The following is a 19,892-nucleotide window of genomic DNA, read 5'->3' on the forward strand; positions in this document are numbered from 1 at the left end:
TTAACTGATGATTGACACATCTTTTTCGGCCAATTGCAGGGTTTGTTTTGGCCCTCTAGCCCATCCGAGGCTCCGAATAACTTTAGCCAATAGCGATCGATTTAAATGATGATTGACACATTGGTTAGCCAATGAAACCCCGGTATATAAATGCCAGCATACACCGCGGAGCACTCCACTTTCGGGAGAAAATCGAGTCGGCGGCTGTTGCTTAAGTTGCGAGACCTTGCGATTTAATATCGAGCCATATATAAGGCACACTGTATTATAAGGCGCATGGTCAGCTTTTGAAAAAAAATTAAGACTTTTAGGTGCGCCTTATACTGCGGAAAATACGGTACTTAAAATCAACAAAACAATCTACCATCTATTAGGTAAGGCAATCTAAAATAGATAGTTTTAAAAGTGTGCATTTTAGGAGAAAAGAATATTCTTTAAAAACTACAAAATGTATATCTGGCAATGTGGTAAGAATGTTTGCAGTCCAAAACATTCCTTTTTTTTTTAAAACATATTTAAAAGTATTTCCGTAATAAAATCAACAATGCATCATCCTTATATACGACAAATTATCGAGCAGAACATAGATTAATTTGCTAATTTCAGACCTTTTTTTACATATACTAGTTAAAACAATAAAATGAGCAATCTACTATCTGCTAGATGAGACAATTTTGCTAATTTTAAGAATATGTTTGTCATATTTTACTAGAGAACAATATAAAAAAAAGAATTACTCATCGGCGATCCTTCATGGTTCAAGGCTTCCTTAACTGCTCGGGTAGTAGAGGCACCACTTCCTGTGCGGTGTCTTGGGCAACTACTGCCTGGCGGCGTCCAATCCTTCTCCAGGCCATTTTTTTGGGTAGGGGTTTTCTCCCTCCCATGAAACAGATAGTACTGGTTTTCATGGTTACCAGTGGCAGAAGAAGCATCCTGATCTGACTCAGACATCATCTTCCTTATCTGGTCACTTGTTTTTCAATGTACAGTGTCATCTTGCTCCTTACAGATGAGCCGGACCTCAGCAATGGCGGTCAGTAGTGTTTGTTTGACAATACGAATAGTAGATCCTAATTCACGTTTTGTTCCAAAATTTGGAGTATCACAGTGTAAAATACGCATTGCATCATGTACAGCCTTTTTCTTGTTTTCTTAGCAAAAACCTCAGTCAGGCTTCAGCCACTGCAGATTGTAAGAATCATGATGCTGTCCTTCTGCCTAATTGAAAAGCGCTAAATCACGTTGAGCACCAGCTTTTAGTCGGATGAGATGTCATTGATTTCCACCCTCCTTTCATGCTGACCCTGATGCCCCCACCCCCATTACTATTCCCCCACTACCGACATGGAATGCCCTGCATTTAACATTTCCACAAAAAAATGAAACAGCCCGTGCTAGAATCCACCTTAAGATCCAAGTCTTGAGCCATCAAGTCAACAGGTGTCAGCTGGTTTACGAGACCGACTCCACCGCTCCGTTTGTGCAGTGTTTTCTTAGCCCAATAAGTGTTTTGATGTGTTTTCCCGGCAGGTAGACAAAGTGTGTGGCCTGACGACACGGGCCCCCATCGGCATGCGGCCCTCAGGACCAGAGGTTACGACCCCGAGCCAGACCCCGACCAGTTTTTCCTCCTCTGCACCTTTCAAACCTTTGCCGGAGAAGTGGCGGGGTCAACTTGCCCATTTGCGGAGGTAAGACGCAGAAATTTGTCTACTGATGAATACTGCACTGGGAAAAAATATAATCGGGTAACCCAGACCTAGTTCAATCCAGAACACCAAAGACAACACTCAAGCTTGATTTATACATGCAGGAGGAGCAGGCTCACCCACTTGCGAAGGTGCGAATAAGGAACTTGGAATGTTGTCAAATGATGAAAGCTGCACTGCAAAAAATGAAATTGGAATAAAATTGTGAGGGAATCATGTCTAGGTCAAGCCAGCACAACAAAGACAAACACTCGATTTTGATTTACACTTGCAAAATGAGCAACCTTGCAAATTTGTGAAGGTAGGACGGAGGAATTTAAAATCTATATAATGATCAAAACTGTACTTCAAAAAATCTATTTTAAAGAAAGTTGTTACGGAGGCACTAGTGCAGGGGTATCAAACAGGCGGCACGCGGGCCGTATCAGGCCCGCTAGTCAAGTCAAGTCAAGTCATTTTTATTTGTATAGCCCTTAATCACAAAGAGTCTCAATGGGCTTCACATGTTATTACACATAAGCAGTGTAGGTTATTCATATGCTATAGAGTAGAAGTGAGTTTTAAGCTTAGATTTAAACATTTCCACTGAGGTTGCAGATCGGATCTCAGGGGGAAGAGCATTCCACAACACCGGTGCCCGGATGGAGAACGCTCTCGAACCTGCGGAACACTTCTTGGCTCTTGGGATCACCAGAAGACCGGCGCTCTCAGAACGAAGGCTTCGGACCGGGACATAGGGGGAAATCAGATCTGAAAGATATGAGGGGGAAAGTCCATGTATGATTTTGTATAATAATAAGAGAACCTTGAAATCACATCTTAGGCTAACAGGGAGCCAATGCAGGTTAGCCAAAATTGGGGTGATGTGATCGGACTTTTTTGTCCTAGTTAAAAGCCTCGCTGCGGCATTTTGTACCAGCTGAAGACTCTTGAGTCTGGTCATCGGAAGACCGGAGAGTAGTGCATTACAGTAATCGAGACGGGAGTTAACAAACGCGTGAATTATAATCCCCGCATCCGACTGAGACAGTATAGGACTAATTTTAGCAATGTTACGAAGATGGAAGAAAGCGGTTCTAATAATTTTCTTCACATGTGTTTTAAAGGATAGATCGGGGTCAAATGTGACACCTAAATTTTTAAGTGAGTCACTCTGTGTGATGTGACATTTGTCAATGTTCACAGCAGTTTTAGAGAATAAGTCGCGGCATTTAGATGGACCAATAACTAACATTTCGGTCTTTTCAGAGTTAAGACACAAGAAATTGAGTGACATCCACTCTTTTATCTCAGTAAGGCAAGCCTCCAAATTTGCGCAGTTTAGTGTGGCAGATTCCTCCATCGGGAGATAGAGTTGAGTGTCATCTGCGTAACAATGGAAACTGATATTATACTTGCGAATAATATCACCTAATGGGAGCTTGTAAATGCTGAAAAGAAGGGGGCCAAGCACTGAACCCTGCGGAACACCACAGGTAACACTAAAGGGCTCAGATGTCATTTCGCCATATTTAACACAGTGCGTCCTATCCGAGAGGTAGGATCTGAACCATAAGAGGACAGTTCCTGAGAGACCAATCCATTTTTCCAACCGTTCTAGTAAGATATTATGGTCCACTGTGTCAAAAGCAGCATAAGGTCCAGCAGCAGCAAAAGTGATGAAGCGCCAGAGTCTAAGTGATTCAATCCGACCAGCGAGACAACGCTGAGGGAAGCGTTTCTCTTTCTCTCTCTCTCTGTCTCTCTCTCTGTTTCTCTCTCTGTCTCTCTCTCTGTCTCTCACTCTGTCTCTCTCTCTGTCTCTCTCTCTGTCTCTCTTTCCTTGTTCCTCTGTCTCTTTCTCTCTGTGTCTTTTTACCTTCCTTTGCTCCCTTTTCCTTTTCTCTCTCTTTTCTCTTTCTCTTGCTTTCCCTTTCTCTCTCTCTCTCTTTCAATTTTTCTTTGGCTTTATTTATTTTTCTTTCTTTCTTTCCCCCTCTCACTATTTCTATTTTCATCTCTTTTGTTTCTCACATTCTCTCTCTCTCTCTCTCTCTCTCTATTTCTCTCTCTCTCTCTCTCTGTCACTTTCTCTCTCTCTCTTTCTCCCTTTCCTTGTCCCACACACTCTCTTTTTTCTCCCTCTCTTCCTCTTATTTCTTTATGTTTTTTTCTTTCTCCTCAAACGACTAGTCCGGCCCCTGAGAGAATCGTTTTTCTATCGTGTGGCCCCCGACTTAAAATTAGTTTGACACCCCTGCACTAGTGGGTCAAAAAAGGCAATGTAGAGAAAGACAGATTGTTGAGTCCTTTTCCAGGTGTCCTCGTTCAATTTAACACAACAAAGATAACAATACTCAAGTTTGATTTACACATGCAAGAGAGGAGAGCACACCCATTTGTGAAGGTCGGGTGGATTGTTTTAAAATCTATATATTAAGAAGAAATACAATTGGAAGAAAATAAGGAATCGACTCACGAGAGGGTCGAAAAACAATGCAGAGTAACACAGCCCGACGGACCCTTTTTCTTGGGCCTAGTTCAATCCAGAACACTAAAGACAACATACACTCTTGATTTATATACCTATAATTGTACATGTGTACATAAATATGCATGAATATACTTTTAAATATCAGATCATTTTTGTTTTACTGCGGACATGTTTGGTCTCTGCTTTATATTTGACATTTTTGATCAATTCAATGGGGGCTGAATACTTTTGCAAGGCATGTCTTTGATATGATTTCATCAGATTAATTTTATATCCGCAACCCCAAAAAAACCTTGGGATGGAGAAATGTGTTTTCTTCACCCCATCCAAAAAAGGTTGATAACTACTGCATGTAATCGGAATGTTGTTATAATGTTGTTGGGATTATTATTGGGTGTCAATTTCTGTTTCTGCATGTGCACGGGTGTCTTTTTCTACCTCACATTGTTATGCTTTTGATTTCTGTTTTCTGTTTCTCACCGTTTTTTGACTTGCCCCACATCCTCCTTGCTTGCATCAATTTCACCGGGACTCCAACTCCCATCACTCCCAGCTCGCGCCCACTGAAACCTTCCAAGAACAATAAACATAGTCTCAGAACGCTCTCTAGGTAAGCATGCAATCGGCAACAAACTCACACATTTTGTTTTTTGTGTTTGCATTTTTTCCAAAGATATCATGTATTGCCATTTATGGGTATGTACGTAAAACAAGACTGTGTTGAATATTTTCATTTTTTTTGTACCTCCTTTGTTTCTTGAAGATGCTTTTTATAATACATATTGTGGTTTTTTTTTTGCTATGTTTTTTTTTCCGTTTTTTTAAGGGTGGGAAATTCTATTTTAAAATAGGTCTGCATGTCATATGTAATGTGTTTTCCCATATTTTCTGTTCTTACTTTTTTCTTTAAAAGAGACTAACGATAAAATAATATAAATCAAAGCACATTTTAAATATTATTTGAAGCAGTTAATAGTTACGATAAAGTTAAAATGTATTTAAATGAGTAAAATAATTTTCAGAATAAGTTCATTTATACATACTTTATTTATCCATTATCTGCACCGCTTATCCTCAGTAGGGTCGCGGGGGTGCTGAAGCCCATCCCAGCTATCTTCAGGCAGTGGGCAGGGGACACCCTGAACTGGTTGCCAGCCAGTCGCAGGGCACGCAGGAAGAGACAAGTCACTCGCTCATTCACACCTAGGGACAATTAGGACCAGCCAATTAACTTAACATCCATGTTTCTGGAATGTGGGAGGAAACCGGAGTGCCCGGAGGAAACCCATGCAAGCACGGGGAGAACATGCAAACTCCACACAGGAGGTTCGATCTCATGACCTCAGAACTGTGTCGCACACGTCACGGCAGATGAGTGGTCAACGCGTCCGAAGCACAGTTCTGAGGTCATGAGATCGAAACCTCCTGTGCGGAGTTTGCATGTTCTCCCCGTGGTTGGGTAGGTTAGCTCCAGGCGCATGTCAGGGTAATTGGCCGGTCCAAATTGTCCCTAGGTGTGAATGAGCGAGCGAATCGTCTGTTGTGCTGAGTGGCTCTGGTTTTTGTTCACACTAAACAATACAATCCATCTAGTGGTCAAAAATGAAGCACTGGGGCGAAAGAAATCTTAAATAGGAAAGACTTGCCATATTTTGCATGTAATTTGCAATTTTTCAGGTTTATGTTTTCCAAAATTATACAAACATTACTTTAAATATTTTGTAATGTCCCAAAAAAGTAAAACCTTGAAAATAAGCAAAATGTATCACCAAACTTAACAACTTCTTTTTAATTTTATGAGACATTTTCTATTACCTTTGACTGCAAAATTCAATTAATATTGTCAAAAAAAGCTTCCTTTTCAATCCACAAAATCCTCCTTATTTCTTTTGACTGGATTTGAACCCGAATCATCAACAATAAAGAAGTCTACTCTGCATCAGTTCAACTTGTGGACGCTCCCAAGTTAAAATAAAGCCAGCCTGGCGCTTTGTATAGAGCCCGGCATTAATCTTGCCTCCATTGTGGTGTCGCTTAGCAACCGGTAGAGGGCAAAACCCGGCGTGGCTGGTGATGCTCCCGTTTTTTGGGGTCATGTTCCTGCCATAAAACGTTCCCTTTTCCATTGAAGGAGACGTAAATAATTGCAATCTTTTATCACTCCTCTTCATTGTTCCCTTTTCCCCCCCCGATTTCATGGCGTCGCTGTCGACAAACAGGGATTTGCTAAAGGAATCAGTTATGGGATGTATTTTGTGGCGGCTTTGAATGACGACGCCTATTCTCCCATGGACAAACAAAAAAAAGACATTCGAAATGGACTGAGGACGGTGAATAATTGCTGGGCTGGATTCAAATAACAAAATAAGTAATACTTTCAGTGCTGTGAAAAAGTGTTTACCCCTTTCCTGAATTATTTGTTTTGGCATATTTATCACTCGCAAAGGTTTTAGATCATCAAACCAATCTCAATATTACACAGAGACAACCCAAGGAATTCCAAAATGCAGTTTTGAAAGGTTGAGTCAATTTATTAAGGCGCAAAATAAATCAAAACCAGTCTGGCTGTATGTGAAAAGAAGTTCCTGTGTCTAACAACCATTTTGGGAAAGCTGAGATCAGTTCTGATTGCCACCCTCGTCTTGAACCAAGAAATCACCGAACTTGACTCTGTTCGACAAAGTGAATTGGGCTAAAAAAATCTCAAGAACACAATTGGCATGCAAAAAAAAATCCAGAAGAAGTTGGATTAAAAAAAGTACAAGAAGAACACAAACCCATTTCCAAGGCTCCAGCGACCCAAAGTCAAAGCTGTTATCCCCAAATGGAGACAACTGGGAACAGTAGCAAACCTTCCCAGGAGTGGTTGACCAACTAAGATTACTCCAAGAGTCTAATGACAGCTCCCACAGGATGTTCCCAAAGAACCTCAAAACATCCAAGGAACTGCAGGCATCGCTGGCTTCAGTTAAGGTCAATGAGCATGACTCCATGATAAGAAAGACCCTGGCCAAAAATGGCATCCGCGGGAGAGTTTCCAGCCAAAAACCCCACTGGTCTCACACAAGGACACGATGAGCGGTTTCACATTTGCCAAAAAGCATCTTGATAATCCTCAAGACTTTTGGAGAAACATTCTGATTGAATTTTTTAGAATGTGTGGAGCACATTACAAAATACACAGCGTTTGACTAAAACAACATGCCAACCGTAAAGCATGGTGGTGGGAGTGTGACGGTCTGGGGGCTTCATTGCTGTATCAGAACATGGTCAACTTCCTGTGGTTGACGAAATAATATAAAAAGGTCCTAAAGGAGAACGTCCAGCCATCAGTTTGTGCCCTGAAACTGAAGCACTCCTGGATCTTACAGCAGGACAAACATTTCAAACATACCAGCAAGTCCACCCCTGAATGGCTCAAAAAACAAAAACAAAACAAAGGTTCTCGGGTGGCTAAGTCAATGTCCAGATTTAAATCCTATTGAGATGCTGTGGAATGACCTCAAACAGGCAGTTCATGCTAGAACCCCCTGCCCCCAATATGGCACGTTCGAAACAATTTGCGAAGAAGAGTGGGCAAAATTTCATCCACAGCGTTGTGATAAGACTCATTACCAATTATCGTAAATGTTTTATTTCTGTTATCGCTGTCAAAGGTGGCCAAACCCGCTATTAGGTTAAGGGGGCATTTACTGTTTCACATCAGATCTTTTGTTGTGTCTTAAGTCATCATTTCAAAACTGTGTTTTGTATTTCTTTGGGTTTTCTCTAAGTGATATTGAAATTGGTTTAATGACCTAAAACCTTTTGCGATAACGATGCAAAAAAACACAGAAACCAGGAAGGGGGCAAATACTTTGTCACACCACTTGATTTGTGACAACCTAATAATGTTCCAGAAGGTTGATTGGTAGATTTTTTGAGCCAATTTTGGTTGTTTAATCTATTTTTTTTCTTGGTTTGACACCAGTTATGGTTTTAAAAATAAAACATGTGTAAAATTACATAAAACGGGATACATTTACTAGAAATATAATGATAATAATAATAATAAAAATCATTATTATTATGCCCTGCGACTGGCTGGCAACCAGTTCATGGTGTCCCATGCCCACTGCCCGAAGATAGCTGGGATGGGCTCTAGCACCCCTGCAACCCTACTGAGGATAAGCGGCACAGATAATGGATGGATGGATTATTATTATTAAAAAAATACATCTGTTTGAAAAATAATAAATGTAAAAAAAAAGACATCAAAGTACTAAATATGTATATGTACAGTAATCACTCGCGGCTTGCTTTTTACGGTTTCACTCCTTCACATATTTCCTTAAAAAAATCAAAATGTGTACGTACATACACACATACTATTCCAAATTCCATTTTGGGAGTAAGCTGACAATGTTTATCTTCTCAGGGACTTCCTGATGTACCTTCAGCGCTACAAGTCCTTTTATTCGGCGCTGCCGGAGATGTTGTGCGAAGGGGAGAACGTTGTGGACGACGCCACCTGCTGGAGCGGAGATGAAGTGGTGGAAAGGTATCAAATTAACTGAGAGGCATTTTATTAGATTATGGTTTTCATTTGTTAAATTCTGGGCTATTTACGTTCTTTACAAATCCAGACAGGTAACATAATGATACAACAGGAGTAAAACTGCCCAGACATCTAAAATGCTATCTAAAAAATCTACTTTTAGAAAATGTTTGGTTAGGATTACAAATATCTACCTTGTATCTGCTACACTGCACAATTTCGCTGTTCACTTTTTAAGACATGAGTGAATAGTGACTGGAAAACAGGAGTAACAGAGAATTGATGATGATGGTGCGTTAGTCAGCACAGTCTAATGCACAGGTGTCAAAAAGGCAGCCCGCGGGCCAGATCAGGCCCGCCAAGGGATTGAATCTGTCCCGCGAGACAACACTCAGAGAAGCGCAAGAGAAAAACAAGCTGCAGGTTGAAATATGTCCACTTGATGTTGCCTCGAACAAAAGACACTGTACTTGTATTCATTTCTCTCTCTCTGTCTCTCTCTCTCTCTTCCACCCCTTTTCTCCCACTCTCTGTCTCTGTCTCTTTCACTCTCTGTGTCTCTCTTTTTATCTTCCTTTGTTGCTCTTTGTCTCTTTCTCTCTCTGTGTCTTTTTAACTTTTTTGCTCTAACTTCATTTTTTCCTTTTCTCTCTTTTCTCCTTCTCTCTTCCTACCCTTCGCCCTTTCTTTTATCTATTCTCTCCTTCTGTCTTTCTATTTCTCTTTGGATTTCTTTCTTCCTCTCCCTTTCTTTCCCCCTCTCTCACGACTTCTCTTTTTATCTCTTTTGTTTCTCACGCTCTCTCCGTCTCTCTCTTTCTTTGTCCCTCCCTCTCTCTTCTTTTCCCTTCCTCTTTCTCTTTTTCTTTATCCCTCATTTTTTTTCTCTTTAATCTGCTAGTCCGGCCCCCGACAGAAAGTTTTTTCTATCGTGTGGCCCCCGAGTTAAAATGAGTTTGACACCCCTGGTCTAATGCAACAAACAAGTCAGACTTGTAGATTTGCCAAAGTAAAATAATAATAGGGAATTCAACTCCGGCTTATTGACTCCGCACACAAAATAAATGTTTACAAATCGAAACTGCTCAACTGTGGTTGCTAAGGCCTGTAGTCTTAGCGTATACATCAATCCCTTGTTTATTGTGGTTAATGAGGACCATAATCACCTTACGGAATGCATAAACCCAACAAAAGTGAACTGCACTAGGGCGGTCGCCATCCATAATCCTAATCACATAAATATGGCTGGGGGACTGGCAGAGCGCACTTTTATCAGGCCTAAAGCATTTTGGCTGTCATGTCCACCATAAAGTGAACTGTACTCGTGCAGGTCTGATCCTTTATCCCCAATTCCATATTGCAGTGAGTGGGGACAAACAAGGCATTTTTTTTCAGGAAGTGTGTCCTTCCTACGTACCTGTAATGGTTGTGGCTTTGATCATTATCCCCAAACAACCATTGCTGAAAGCAGAGGCTTTTATTTTATATATATTCTGGTGAAGCGTGCCATTGTGGCTTGACTAAAATGAAATGTTCTGTTATGGCCGTGATCCATTATCCGAAGTCATTTATTGCTGAGCAAGGGCTGAGCACCATATTTGTTTCATGTGGCGGCTCTTTTTTCTACTCTTTTTCACTTGAAATCAACAGTTTATTCTCCGTCCTCTCTTTCTATTTTTCGCTTTGTTTCTTTCATTTCTTTTACTCATATCTTTCTTTCCTATTCTTTCTCTGTTTCTTTATTACTCTTCTTTATCTGCATCCTTCTCTCTTTTTTTTTTTGTCTCTTATTATTTTCCTCTTATTCTGTTTGACTTTCATTCTTTGTCTCTCTCTTTTTCACTTTCTCCTCACTTTTTCACTTTATTTCAATCTTTCTTTAGTTCTATTTCTGTCTGTCTTTACTTTTTTCTTTAACTTCCTTCCTTTCATTTCATTTCTTCCTTTCACTTCCTTATTTTCATGTCCATTGTTACGCCTCCTTTTTATTTATTTTTTTTCTTAATCATTTATCTCTATCTGTCCTTCACTTTCTTTCTATTTCTTTCTTTGATTCTTTTCCTCTCTCTCTTTCTCTTTCTCTCTCTCTTTCTCTCGCTCTCTTTCTTTCTTTCTGTCTCTCTCTCATTGTTTTTTTCTCACACTTTTGCTTTCTTCTTTTTTTTTTCTAACTATTTCAGCATGGCTCAACTCCCTTTAGATGTGACGCCATTACAAAAATCTTATTTCATTCTTAGTTTTTCTTTCGGATACAATATTTGTTCATTTTTTGTGGACTGAAACATTTTCGGTGGTAAGAATTCAGTGCATACCCACTTAAAATCCATCCCGTCCAGGTTTCCTTCCTGGACAAGATGACTCACTCGACCAACTGCGCTAGCGGCACGCTATCACTCACTTAGTTAGTGATCCGTTGGTGCCGGATCTTTTCTTGCCACCAGGGCCAAGACGAAAACGGAACCCTACTAAGTCCTCTGGCACCACTCAGAAACTCTTCAGACTGGCTTTGTGGCTAAAGTCACCGAAAGGAAAAGAACCAGTGAGAAGAAGTAGAAGATCTGGGCATCAAAAACGTTGAGCTTGCCCCCACTGTGTGCCCCCAATGAGGGCGGCATCGTACGGCAATGGGGAAAGAGACTTGGCAGCAAAAAGGCCCATTGTGGAGCCACTGGAATGGGCCACAGCCCTGCCGTGGGGGCCCTCAAAGTCTTTAGGGGAACAAAGAGCCTCCTATGAGGCAGCATGGGAAAGACTTTGGCGACGCCAATGCTGACTGTCCACAAGGCCCCTGGGAAAGTTTGACGACAGGATCGGAGTGGGAAGTTTCATCGCAAATATGAGGCGAGATACGCATGTATTTTGTGCCAAAGACGACTATATACGTCAAAGCTCCATTTTCAGGAAGAAAATAACCAAAAGATTGATTGATTTGATTTTTAAGTACATTAGGATAGGTAATGAATCCCTAAGCTACATGCATTGCAGTTGATAATAACCGTCACTCTGTCACCTCCAATCTTGTCGGTGTATTGTCCATTTATCATGTGCCCCCTTTTGCTTATTTTTAGTAAAAGGCTTAAATGCAAACTTGAAATGGATTGAAAACAAATCTAAAAGAAGTTGTTTTGCACCTACTATCCTTTCCATTCACTGAGCCTCACTGTAGTTCCGGTCACCAATCTGGCAACTCTGAAAAGACAATTTTTGGAGAAATTGCATTGCAGCAAAAAGAAAAACCAACAGACCATATGTGGCCCGCGAGCCGTAGTTTGCCCATGCTGCCCTATATTAAAATTTTAAGCTTAGTTTTGAGTTGCATCTCATTTTTAAAATGTTTTATCCTACTTATTTGAAAAAAATAGGAAAACAAAATTGTCCTTAAAATAAGCAAACTAATCTTTAGATGGGTTCAGTGCCAAAGACTGCTCTTGACGTCAAAGTTTTAGTTTACAGTAAACTTAACGAATTATTATAATAGATTTTGCATACAAAGTCATTCTTACCCTGTTTTCTAAATATTTTTTCCCATTGTTTTGGAAAAGAAGAGAAATAAAATATTTTAAAATATGTAAAATCTTGAAACGGTGAATGATGATATCCTTCATTTTAAGTACCGGTAACAATTTTTTGCCAAGATTTGGGAAAAAAGCAACTTCAAATGAGCAAAAAAATCTACCAATCTTAAAAATAAGAAGTGTAACTTACTTAATTTTAGAAGAAGTATATCTTGAAGTAAGGATATACATTTAGGAAAAAAATAAGCACATATTAAATTATAAGGCCACTGGTACAAAAAATGTTCCTATTTTCAGTTACATTGTTTCTCTAAAAAAGTTTCAACAATTTTCTAACCTTTTATAGGGTTTCCTTTTTTAGTCACTTATGTTAGTCACATGGCTGCAGACTATGACTCTTACTTGCCGTTATTGTTAGCGTCACTCACCTTCCACTGCTTCTCGTGCAAGCGAACGTATCTGAATTTTGTAATTCAAGTGTCTTTTTTTCTACAGTTTCATCCTCTAGCCATTTATGTCAGCCACTTGGATGCAAACTATGGTGTGCAATTACTGTTTTTTGCGTCTTCTGTTTTGTGCAAGTGTCACTCGCCTTCCACATCTGAGTCCTGTCATTAAGGCATCTTCCACCTTTTTTTCCCGACTGTTTCCTTCTCTAGCCACTCACTTGACTGAGGGCTGTGGTCCGCCATCATTGTTAGCTGTTCCTGACTCGGCTTTTAGTGGCACTTGCCTTCCACAGCTCATCATGCAAGCAAGCATTGCTAAGTTCTGAGTTTTATGCATCATCAAGTATTTTTTTTTTTTACTGTTTCCTTTTCAAGCCACTCATGTCAGCAGGTTATGGCTCACCACTAGATGATATTGTTAATGTTAGCTGCTACGTCTGAAAACTTCCTTTCGTAGCTTAGTGTCACTTGCCTTCCACAGTTGGTCATGCAACCGAACGTTGCCGAGTCGTGAGATTCGGGCATCTGCAACTATTTTTTCCACTGTTTCCTTCTCTCGCATCTCATTTTAGTCCCTTGTCATCTTCGACTTTTCCTCCACTGTTTCCTTCTCTTGCTACTCAAGTGAGGCTCAGTTTTCAAGCAATTAGGGTTCAAGCTATTGCTAGCTGCTATTGTTTTTAATAGCCGCTCCATGTTGAGTACAGTTTGCATCGTCCTTTAGTGTCACTCTTCTTCTAAAGCGAAGTTCCACCATTCAGGACGCTTGACAAATTCTGCTTTGCCCTTGCAATGTTTTACGTTTACACTGAAACGGATCTCCAGGGTAACGAGAATGTGCGTGCCTCGTGGAAAAGATGGATGAGCGTTACGGTCATCACCGTATTTCAAGTCGGACGACGGACCACAGACGGCGTTAAGAGCTCCCGAATGCCTTACATTTTTATACATTAATGACAATCCTTTTGTTTATCGTTTTGACATCTGGAATTCATTGGGTCTGTGAGGTGAGGGGCTGGGGTCATGGTTTTTTTTTCTCTTCCACCAGCCAATACTCGTAACTCAGCAGTCCTCCTTTCGAGTCCCGGCTCATTTTCTCTCATTTGTCCATTACAATCAGTCCGTGGGATAATCGGTCCACCTGACTTCCTCGAGCGAGAGGGAGTTGTTATAAATGACGTCATGGGAAGGTTAACCTCAGATCGAATTTGCGCTTCAGAAACGGTTACAATGCAATATGAAAAAAAAACTACAACATTTGAATCTCATGGTCCATCCATTCATAATCTTAACATAGAAAATATACACGGAGTCGTTGTTCATTAAAGAGGATATATAAGGGCATTGTTTAAAATGTTTTGTCCGTTTGTTTTTTCTACTTTTCCGTCTATGTTTGCTCCAATACCAGTAGGAAGTTTACATTTTAATACTGAGCGATACATGCTTCTTATCAGCCAGTTGATAGATTTTCTTCTGTATAATCTTGTATATATATATATATATGAAAACTTTATTTCAAACATGAGAAAATAAAACAAAACAACACGTCAAAAAACAATGTAAACGTAACATGTCCGAAAAGGAATAGGATGAAGCATATGCTTATTTGATCCTACCTCACTTCCTTAAAAATTGTCCTATTGCTAAACATCCTGTATATTTACATATGACAAGCACCTCAAGAGTATACATATTTACGTAAGTTTTGTGGATCCAGTCACTCCGTCATCATCACCATCATCATCATCAATCACCACGTTTACCGTCATTATCAATATTGTCTCGATCCATTCTCAGCATACTATATAATTACAGTATATTATAACAATAATTCCCATTGGTGCTCATGGTGACAACAGACTGCTATGTTGTGTGTGTTTTCCGTCATATTATTATCTTTGAACCTGCAGCTTCAGGGGGTCCACCCCCAAGCAGCAGGACCACCATTCTTGAGTGTCCTGATTTTTACATTAAAAAGACAAGGTATGGGAGCTTGAGCCAGATACCTCCAGCATCAAAACTCCCACTTGTCTGCCCCAACTAAGAAATGTGCAGGAATGTCTGTTTTGTGTTCTTATCGATGTGATTTTATCTCCATTTATTTAGTCTTTGTTTAGTTTTCCCCATCATCACCAACATAGTTACTCACCTCATTGGTTTGTTTATAAATGTAAATCGAAATAGATCCAGAAATTGTATATTTGTATGATTTAATAGTGACAGCAATGTAATAATGACAACAAGAAAGGTCATATAGCTGATGACAAACACTGTAACAACAGTGCTTACTAACATTTGGATACCAATAATACTACTACTAATAATAATACTCACAATGATAGTCACATAAGTCACAATAATAATAATAATAATCAAAATCAAAATAGTTATAATAACAGATTATTAGTTTTACCTATTAGTTTTTTCCTATTAACTCTTTAATGCAGCTTATTACTTATCATTCAGACACCAGAAATAATGACGATAACAATAGATATAATAACAGTTTAAAACAGTTTTTATCACAATAATTATAATGTTATGAATAATGATAACAAGGTTGATTTATGGCTTAAACCACCCTTTTTCTCTATAATAGTTTTAATCCTTAACTATCATTCAAACCCAAATTGATCTCTGTACTATGGCAATATTGATTCTTTGTATCTGGATTTGAAAAGGTGAATATTTGGACATTGTTTAAGCTCCTCCCATACTTTGTATAAATTCCTATCCTATACACACTACAGAAAATAGTAAAGTCTTACCCTATAGTCTAAAATAATTATAATTTTCTAAATCTGTTATATATGTTTTAGTTGCTTTCATCTAAATGCATATCGTTTTTATAACTTTTACACGTGTTTTTGATGTTGGAAAATGATATTAAATACTATGTAAAACATTTACAATTTGAAAATAACAAATTAGTTTTCCTAACCACAGTCTGGAATTGATTTGATTTAACTTTCCTTTTCATAATAATAATTTTTGCAAGGCAGTATGTTATATTTGGCAAGCGATTTGAAAGTAGTGTACTGTAATCCTTCGTTTATTGCGGCTGATGGGAACTAGAAAGACTCCCCCCTACCCGCTATATGCAAAAGGACGATAATTAGCCCCCCCACCACAATTTTAACAAGCGCTCTGCTGGTCCCCGCTTGCAGTAATAGTTGACCGGAGGAAATGGATTGCGGCCGCACAGTTGATTTCCATTCAAAGCGATAAAAGCTTCGCCACACATTACACAAATTTGCTCTCAGCTGACCCTTGCTTACAGCAATATTTTACTGGGGATACTGGATTGCGGCCAAAACAGTGCATCTCTTTTTAGGCGGGCCACAATGGCACACTTCAGTAGCCCGAACTGAACAAAAGGTGCTTTACCGGCCCCTGCTCTTTAAATTACCCGGCCGGGATAATCGATTGTTGCCACAATGGCGGTCTAAACAAAAAAATGCACGTTTTAAAACAGCTGACAGGAGATAATGGATTGTGGCCACCACCACACGTTTAATTTTCAGTGGACCAGTACGGCACGCCTCCCGACAAAAATGTCTTCAGCCCAAATTGCTGATTGGGATTGGGGATAATGAAAGAGCCACCAGTCCTGACAAAAAAAATGCTGTGTTGGCCCCCACTCAAAGCAATATGCAAACTGAGATAATGGGTAGAGGAATATTTTTAGTCTTGCGGTCTGCTAAGCCTGCAAAGTACAATCCGCAAACTAGTGAAGCTTGGGCAAACTATGGCCCGCGGGCCACATGCAGCCTGTCGGGCTTCTTCATTTGACCTGCCAAATGAAAATGGGTAAAATATAATATATATATTTAATATTATAGTAAATCAAGTACTAACAATATAAAATATTTTGTGGGCTAACATTGTCCGCATTTTGCCTTTGTGTATCTACAACAAAAATACTATAAAAAAAATACTATAAAAAAAACAAAAAAGTAATGCTTAGGAACCGAGACCTAAATATATATTTTGCTTTTATTCTGAAGAGAAAAATAAACAATAGAAATACTACAAAGTAATACTGCAGTGTGAATATAACAGAAATAATACAATAATATTACAAACATATGAAAGAAATATGACAAAATACTACTATGGGATTACTACAAAATACTATGGAAATACTACAAAATATCACTACAATCATACTATAATACACAAAAACTACTACATTAACGCGATAATATAAATACATTGTTACAGAAATATCTTGGAAACACTAATACGGAAATACTGAGAATTCAAAACGCTGCAGAAATGCTCCAAAAATACGACAAAACAACTAATGTAATATTACAAAATTACACTAAATATCAATTTTAATGCTTAAAACTAGGGCCTATTATGTTATATTGCTTTCATTGTGAGTGTTTTAAAAGCAATTTAATGAAACAAATCTATTCAAGACAAATATAAAGAAATATAGCATGTAGATGTCTGTGTGTATATTGATTAATGAATGAAAATTTGGACAGGTTTCCAAGATGGGCCCCTTGGCCAAATCTTTTACCCCAATATGGCCCCTGTACTCCAAATAACTGTACTTGACTTATAATACACTGCTTCCACTATTACTTGAAAATATTTCATCAAATGTGTTCTCGTCCCTTCTGGATGCCGTTAGTGCCGTTTTTCATTGCCATTAAAAACAAAAAATAAAACAAAAAGCGCGTAAATGGAACCGTGCAGAATGTAAAAGGTCGCTGTTGTGTCCGCCGGTTCAAAGGCGAAGAAAATCCAGTTTCCAACCGTCGACTTTGATCCCCGCACGAACGGGGGATTAGGCTTTTCCTCCTCGTCACACTATCCCGGCTTGTGCGCTTTTTACTTCTTGTTTTTCTTTTTTTTTGGGCCTTCAAAGTTTTGAACTTTGCCTGCCGTTTGATTCCGGCGGCTCACGGTTTAACGTGGCATGTTGCTTGCGGTATTTGGCACCAAGGTGAGCATACGAGCACAGAGAAAAGCAGTTCTATTCCAGTTGGCAGAAAATGTTCATTTTTATTCAATAAAATACTAATATTTAATTTCTATGATAAAAAGGAAACTATTCTGTATTTTTCGGACTATAAGGTGCAATTTTTTCGACTTACAGTATACTCCGGTGAGATGTATTTGCAAAATTATTAACACGTTATTAAATCATTGAGTTTTAATTTTGTATTACCGGTATTGTATATCACTTCACATGCTATTTTTACACTAAACTACAAGAGGGCGCTCTTGGCCTGTGTTGATTATTTCAACCTTGAATGCGACATAGAAGCGGAGGGAGGAAGCAGATTTTCACCTTCCTCCCGAATTGGAGTTGTTTACCGGTAAAAGTGAAATATTTCATCGGATTTTTTGTATTTGGAGTGAAGCTGAGACGATATGCACTCACGTGTGTTCTCTATTCTACTTTTCTCTTAAATTGCCTTTCAAGATGACATTCATGTTTTTAAAAAAATAAATAGATAAATTTCCTCTTAAAATGCAAGTTATTTTCTTCTCCTTAGTTATGCTTTTTTTGGGCTGGTGTTACTTGTACTGCGGAGATACTTATAGTCAGGAAAATATTTCTTAAAATAAGAAAAGATTTCTACCAATTGCATACTGCAAAAAAATAATCAATGGCAGAAAAATGTGCTTATTTTAAGTGAAATTTTAAAATTATTTTAGAATATTTAATGACAGACGCTGCCCTACTTCCGGACGATCGTTCGTAAGTTGAATTTGTTTGTAAGTTGCTTTAGTGCTATATTTTGGATGCAATGCAAGTTTACGGTTTATATAAGTATTTTAAGGCTTGTATACGTAACCTGTTTTGTTTCGTATTGAAAAATAAACATTTAAAAAATAATATGCTCTATAAAGATAAATAAATTGAAGTTTAACTTACTTTTGGAAGATGACCTTCAAGACTTAGACGACCTACTCCGTGGTAGAAAGTGGCCGCAAAAAAGCGATCCAACCATTTTCTCAACCGCACCAAGCTTTCTTATTCCACTTTCATTTCAAAAGAAACAGCTCGCCTCTTCTTTACACTTTACACCAACCGTGAATGGATGCACGAGATATTTAACAATGAAAATGTTAAAGTCCTTAGCGCGCTGGAGATACAGTATGTAATGTTTACACACAAACTAGGAAGAGGAAGCCAGATATCTTCGGGGTGGATGCTGGGTGACCTCTCACAGTGCTACACGCTGGTAGCGGCGAAAAGAAGCACTACAGTACTGTCCTGTACTCAGAAAAAGCTGTACAGTACAAAATTTAACTGACAGCAATGTCCGCATATTTATAGACATCCCGAAAAAAAATGTTTGTATCTACCGTTTACCGTAAATTAAATAGCCGTAAGTAGGGGAGCGTCTTTACACTTAAAGGTAGGACATTTTTCGACCTATAGTGTATTTTTTTTGTGTCAGTATACATGCTTTTGCACATTATACCCCACAAATAAAATAAAAGCAAATAAGGTAAAATAACAAATATAAATAAAAATCTCTCGCTCTCTCTCTCTCTCTAAATCCCATCTCTCATGCTCCCTAGGATGTTTTTTTCCCTCGCTAGGTAGGGAAGCCACCTCCTGAGTGTATACTAAAATCAGCAGCACCAATCGTGACACATCTAAAAATTGTGGCCTGCCCAACGTCAATGCTTGCTGCTGCTTGACTGACTTCGACTCACTAACCTTTGCCTGTATTTCTTTTTTTTCCCTTCTGCCTCAGTCCTGGCACTGCAGTTTCTGCCGGAAAATACTGTGCTGTTATTGCCTGTGTGTGGGGGGGTATGCCAAGCTTCTGTTTGGCTGTAAAAGCCACTAAATGCTTTTGACTTGGTGGTCTATGTCGGTGTGATGTGACTATGTCTGTGTTTGCCCTTTATAGCAGAGTCCCACCCTTGACCCCCCCCTTTTGCCATCTGCTGCCACTCATGTACTGTAAATTCCTCTCTGCCATGGACCGAAAGTCGGCAAATGATTTATATTCGGGTTTAAAATTTGAAAAGAATATCGTGGTGAAATAAGTCAATGAAATTGAAAACAATTAATAGTAATAATGATTATATAAAATAACTGTATTTATTATGTATTTCATTAAATTGAAATAACATTATATAATATAAAACAGCCAATTAAAATGATACAATTGAGTATTATAGATTTGATATTAATGTCATTAAAAAGAAAATAATTGTATATTT

At 38.8% G+C, this 19,892-nt stretch overlaps 1 protein-coding gene across 2 annotated transcripts in view; it reads left to right on the top strand.

Moving 5' to 3' along the window:
* gpc5c (glypican 5c) overlaps positions 1-19,892 on the top strand; it is a 216,971-nt gene that overhangs the window by 98,950 nt on the left and 98,129 nt on the right. The window contains exons 4-6 of one of the 2 annotated variants that reach the window (XM_088346410.1): positions 1,534-1,694; positions 4,739-4,795; positions 8,603-8,725. In XM_088346410.1, coding sequence (XP_088202536.1) covers positions 1,534-1,694; positions 4,739-4,795; positions 8,603-8,725 — 341 coding nt within the window. The remainder of the gene's footprint in view (positions 1-1,533; positions 1,695-4,738; positions 4,796-8,602; positions 8,726-19,892) is intronic. The other variant, XM_088346415.1, reaches the window with a different exon arrangement.

This window comes from Urocampus carinirostris, chromosome 1 (assembly GCF_059441175.1).
Source record: "Urocampus carinirostris isolate Australia breed hairy pipefish chromosome 1, RoL_Ucar_1.0, whole genome shotgun sequence".
Classification (NCBI taxonomy): domain Eukaryota; kingdom Metazoa; phylum Chordata; class Actinopteri; order Syngnathiformes; family Syngnathidae; genus Urocampus; species Urocampus carinirostris.